This window comes from Garra rufa, chromosome 6, assembly GCF_049309525.1.
Source record: "Garra rufa chromosome 6, GarRuf1.0, whole genome shotgun sequence".
NCBI lineage: Eukaryota > Metazoa > Chordata > Actinopteri > Cypriniformes > Cyprinidae > Garra > Garra rufa.
This window is the reverse complement of record NC_133366.1, coordinates 26,326,867-26,332,866: the sequence shown is the minus strand read 5'-3', so window position 1 is coordinate 26,332,866 and position 6,000 is coordinate 26,326,867. Positions and strand designations below refer to the sequence as shown.

At 39.6% G+C, this 6,000-nt stretch overlaps 1 protein-coding gene across 1 annotated transcript in view; it reads left to right on the top strand.

Annotated features, from left to right (window-relative positions):
* Positions 1–1,661: 1,661 nt before the first annotated feature.
* Positions 1,662–6,000, top strand: part of cnnm2b (cyclin and CBS domain divalent metal cation transport mediator 2b) — a 60,607-nt gene continuing 56,268 nt past the window's right edge. The window contains exon 1 of the mRNA XM_073841558.1: positions 1,662–3,341. Within this exon, the coding sequence (XP_073697659.1) occupies positions 1,856–3,341 (1,486 nt within the window). The 5' untranslated portion in view covers positions 1,662–1,855. The remainder of the gene's footprint in view (positions 3,342–6,000) is intronic.

Sequence of the window (6,000 nt, the reverse complement as noted above, 5' to 3'; positions counted from 1 at the left end):
CTACCTGGATGTTACTATCAAGTGTAGAATAATCAGCTGTGATATGCTTTTAAATAATTGATTTAATGATTCTGACATGCAAATCACTTTTTATAAAGCCCCAGTCCTTTGCTGCTAATCAGTGTTCTTTTCTTAAGTTTGAGCTTACAGAAAGTGTTTAACATAGATATACATATATATTCTAATATGCTGAACATCATGTTTTACTACCTGTGAAAATGATTGTGAAATAGTTCATAATCAATCAACTCTCCTTTGTTCTGGACTGATCTCTGATCCCTGATAATGATAAAAGGTTCACTCTTTGGAGATCTGACTCTATGATTAAGTTTACATCCTTTCAAAAGGTTTTGCACGTCTTGCATTTTTAAAGATTCCTATCCCTGCCTTATCTATGTAAGGTAAATAGTTAGCTATTATAGGTTTTGTGTAATCAAGTTAAATGTATAGCTTTGTTAATTTCTATAGGATGACTGAGGGCTCAGTTCCTGAGTGTTCATCTGTGAGCACTTTTATGTCTCATGGGCTGATAACAAACGTCTTTTTCTTTTTGTTCCAGAGCATGGAGGTCACATTAACCTTTTATCTTGATTGTCATCTTTTTTTTTTTTTTGTATTGATTTTGTTTTACATTTGTCAAAGGCTCAAACGTCAATCTCAAACTATTAAAAAACAACATAAATGTGACCCTGGACCACAAAACCAGTCTGGGTATATTTGGCAATAGCCAAAAATACATTGTATGGGTCAAAATTATCGATTTTTCTTTTATGCCAAAAATCATTAGGATATTAAGTAAAGATCATGATCACTGCAAATATTTTGTAAATTTCCCACCATAAATGTATAAAAACTTAATTTTTGTTAAGTAATATGAATTGCTAAGAACTTAATTTGGACAACTTTAAATTTTCTCAGTATTTTGATAAGGGTTCCTGAGTCCCCAGAGGTCTGGTCCCAACCTTGGACATTTTGTGATCCCATTTTCCCCTCTGACCCCTACATTCCTGTCTACAATATTTTCGGCATAAAGCCTAATATATATATATATATATATATATATATATATATATATATATATATATATATATATATATGATACACTTGCTAGATGAACACTCAGGATATGTATATATAGCTAATATAGCTAGTGTGGAGTCAACAGTAAAAAGGTTTTTCGAGATGGTCAAAGAAAAACCAAGGAAGATATCTGTTATTCATATTTTTTATTGTGTATAATTTTTATTCATAATCATACAAATAAAAAAAAAACGAATTAATAATAAATAAATAAATGTAATTTCCACCAGTGACATTTGTACCGCAGAATACTATACCACACAAAAAGACAGTTCAGAAAATTACCAGATATTCTCCTGAAATGCATGCGTATTTATTTTCTAGAAGTCCACAGGTCGTCCTTGGACCGCTGAAGAAACACTCTATAATCTTGTTAGTTATTTACTACATTTCTTGAGTGTATCTTGGCACTTTTCAAAGATGCTGTCAGTAAAGAACCTTCTGAAAACACCAAAAAACAGTCACGAGGAAACTTTAGTTTGCGCTCATTTGCATTAAGTGCGACTGTTTACGGAATTCATTGGCTGTTCGGGCAGCGAACGCCCCGCCCCCCGTCCAGCTGCGCCTCTGGATTGGGCGCCCCGGTCGCCTGTCAGCGAGCCATCAGTAGAGGCACGAGTTCGCGCTGCTCTCGCTGAAGTGTGATCAGTTTCAGCCGCGTAGTGGGACTCAGCGAGACCTGATGCACAAGTCAAGGCGACGCGCAGCGGACATGAAGCCGGATTGGCTCTGATTTTTAAAAGCCCTTTCATTCAAGAGGCTGTCCATTATCAACATGGCAGAACCGTCGGTTCCAGTACCCCTTCAAAAAATGGCGTCACTTAGCCGGGTCCGAGCCTTTACTCTGATTTTCTTAACTGCAAGCAGTTATTTAATTACTCCCACAAGTGGCAAGGAAGGAGGGGGAGAGGAGACGGTCATCATCGGGCTGAGACTGGAGGACACGGACGACATTTCCTTCATGGACAGGGGCTATTTGCGGGTCAGCGAGAGGTCTCGGGTGAGATTGAGGGTGTACGGGCAAAACATCAACAACGAGACGTGGTCCAAAATCGCCTTTACGGAACACGAGAGGAGTCGAGTGATTGGCACCATCGACAGCTCCTCGGGGGACAACAAGAGTCAGGAGGACACGTCGGGATTGCACCCCTGTGGCATCAGGACTTCAGATATTCTCATTTTGCCCAACATCATTTTGAATCGCAAGACGTCTGGCATCGTGGAAATCGAGGTCAAACCTCTGCGAAAGACTGAGAGGAGCAAATCGTACTACCTGTGCATCGCCACTTCCACACCTGCTGTGGCTGGCACGCACGACCCGTGGACGGAGAACACGTGGATCTATCACGACGGAGAGGACACCAAAGTGATCGTGGTGGAGGAGAAAAAGTTTCTGCTCCCTTTCTGGCTTCAAGTCATCTTCATTTCCATGCTGCTCTGCCTCTCGGGCATGTTCAGCGGCTTGAACTTGGGTCTGATGGCGCTGGATCCCATGGAGCTGCAGATCGTCCAGAACTGCGGGACGGAGAAGGAGAAGAACTACGCCAGGAAGATCGAACCCGTCCGGAGCCAGGGAAACTACCTGCTTTGCTCGCTTCTTCTGGGGAATGTTCTGGTTAACACCACCCTGACCATTCTGTTGGATGATATTGCCGGTTCTGGATTGATAGCTGTAGTGATGTCCACCATAGGCATTGTCATTTTTGGAGAGATTGTGCCTCAAGCGATATGTTCACGACACGGTCTTGCTGTGGGTGCGAATACAATCTTCTTGACCAAATTCTTCATGCTGCTCACTTTCCCTGCGTCCTACCCGGTAAGTAAACTGCTCGATTATCTCCTCGGACAGGAGATTGGCACGGTGTACAACCGAGAGAAGCTCTTGGAGATGTTGAGGGTCACGGATCCCTATAATGACTTGGTGAAAGAGGAGTTGAACATCATTCAGGGCGCACTGGAGCTCAGGACTAAAACCGTGGAAGATGTGATGACCCCGTTGCGCGATTGCTTCATGATCACCGGCGACGCAACGCTCGATTTCAACACCATGAGCGAGATCATGCAGAGCGGCTACACGCGCATTCCGGTGCACGAGGGTGACAGGTCCAACATCGTGGACCTGCTGTTCGTGAAGGACCTTGCGTTTGTGGATCCTGACGACTGCACCCCGCTGAAGACGATAACGAAGTTTTACAGCCATCCTTTACATTTTGTCTTCAACGACACTAAACTCGACGCTATGCTGGAGGAGTTCAAGAAAGGTGAGAGAGCGCTGGCGCGGATGCTAAAGATGAGTCTTTGATTTGCGCGGGCTGACAGTGTTGGTTGCAGTGGATGTTTTCTTACTATTTTAGGCAACGCCAGGCTATTTGAAAGTTATTTGAAAGCTAGACTAGTTTTGCATCATATCGTGTATCAAAGCAGTCCTTTGACTTTTACGCACCGGCTGTATTACGCACGGCTTAAAGAGTTAATTTCATTCAGATTTACAGATTCAATATTGCTTATTCGTCAAAAAAAATTATTTAAGATGTTTTTGTGTCTATTCAGATATCTAAACATTGATTTGCCAGGGAACCTACATAGTTTATTCTTTGAATTTTAAGTTTAAGTTTATTAAATAAAATACTATTGCAATAACGTGACTTTTCATATCATCCCCAATATAATCCATCCTGTAAAATCCACTTTTTATCACCTATAATCGTTTTAACTTCCTAAATTTGGCATAAAACTTACATTTAAATGTTGTCTTAAATTTGTAAGTAAAATCAATAGTGCCAAAGATGCAACGTATAGTACTACATACATTGCACTTTTGGGACCATTTTGAATTGAATTTCTTAGGAATTAACTACAATAATACACAAACCAATAATAAGTAGCACAAATATATTTGTAGCAATAGCCAACAATACATTGTATGGGTCAAAATGATCAATTTTTCTTTTATTCCAAAAATCTTTTTCTTTTATTCCAAAAATCATTAGGATAGTAAGTAAAGATATTTTCCTACTGTAAATATATAAAAAGTTTATTTATGATTAGTCATATGTATTGCTAAGAACTTTATTTTGAGTTTTTAAAGGCGATTTTATCAATATTTAGATTTTTTTTGCACCCTCAGATTCCAGATTTTCAAATATTTGTATCTCGGCCAAATATTGTCCAGTCGGAACAAGCCATACATCAATGGAAAGCGTATTATTCAGCTTTCAGCTCAGTATAAATTATTGCTCATCAGCTCATTTTCAAAAAATCACCCTTAAGACAGGTTTTGTGGTCCAGGGTCACATAATTGTATCAAATTAAAGGAAATAATTTGTTATATTATAATAATGTGGACTTTTTCACAGTACGTGGGAATTAGGAGACAGAGTCTAGTTTATCAGGCATGGTCAATCCCATTTCAGAGTTTGCTAAATACTTCCTCTCCATACCTATGCTGTTTGCTCTCCTTTAGTGTTCCTACTCTATTTAAAACTATTTGGATCTTTATTTGACCCTCGCTTGCTGCCCTCAGGACCCTGCAAACGAGTTATAATATGCCTAAATGTGTGGAAGTGCTTGGACTAAGTGCCGTATCTCGATGTGCCCTCACAAAGCTAAGGGTTAATGCTTGCAAGCAGAGGTGAGAATGTAGTGATGCAATGGAAATACACTGCAGGTGTACTCACAGTTGCTAAAGGATGACTCAGGGGGGTTATTAGGTGTAATGAAATAACATGCCACTTCAACAGTCTGTATTCGTGCTATGTGGGTAAAATTGCGAGGTTCTTGATGGGAATTTCCTAAGTAGTAGTAAGTCTTTAGAATATAGTTAAAAGGTCATTATTTTGTTAAGGAGAAAATAAACTGTTAAGGGGAAACTGCATTTTACAGCACATTTACCCAAAACATGGAGATACGTGTAGATCAGACTCTAATGTAGAGACTAAATGTAATAACCATTTACATTAGACATATCCTCATAAGGTTTTATGACAGCATGCACACCTCTGCATGCCTGTTGTTTTATTAAGAGTCAACCCAGCTCACAATTAATATAAAAAGGAACTATATTAGTGTATTTTATCATGTCATATGAAAACATTTCATTTTCAGGTTTTGATTGTTCTGGAAAAAGTCGTTAATCTCTTGGCAACTACAAAAACACACGGCTATTATAAGAATTTTAGCAACTTTGGCTATGGTTGTGACTCTTTTGTTGTTGGCTGCTCTCCAGAGGAAACTCACCATTGGCTGTTGGTTTTCTAATGACTGATTAGGGGAGTGGGCACAAAGTTTCACGTCAATCTGGCTGTGGTTCGGGCACTCTCTCAGTTCAAAGTGCTTTGTATTGTAAGTCAGTGTTAATTAATCTAATGCCTCTTGTGGAGCTGCACAGCCATCCAAAGCAGGAACAAAATACATCACTCCTGCCAAGCACACCTTCAAACTGTAATTTGTTTCTCTTTGATGTTGCTTTTTGAGTGCAAAAGTTGCTTTTCTGCAGCTGACTTACATGATAACTTTGAAACATGAGGCAGATGATACTCCATTCTGACAGAGGGAAATGGACTTGGATGTCTTGTAATGGTCAACTAATTGGGGGTCCAAATGAGAAGGGTTTCTGACTGCAATCATGACCTTGAAGGTCAGCCTTAAAATTCCGGGAACTACAGTCTAGTTCTTTTATGATTGAAATAATTAGTGTGTCATAGAGGGACCCCTGCCAAACAGCAGTTGTGTGTTTAATGAGAATGGCATTGTTCATCATCTGGGCTTAACCCAAAGCTGAGTAGTTTAGGAGCCATTTGTTGCAAGATTCTTACATGTTGAGTCGACTGCATATTAGTTTTTTCTCCCTAGTATGCTAGTATGTAATGTTTATTTGTAAGAATACTTCCTATGATAAACAGAGGTGCATATTTAACATAT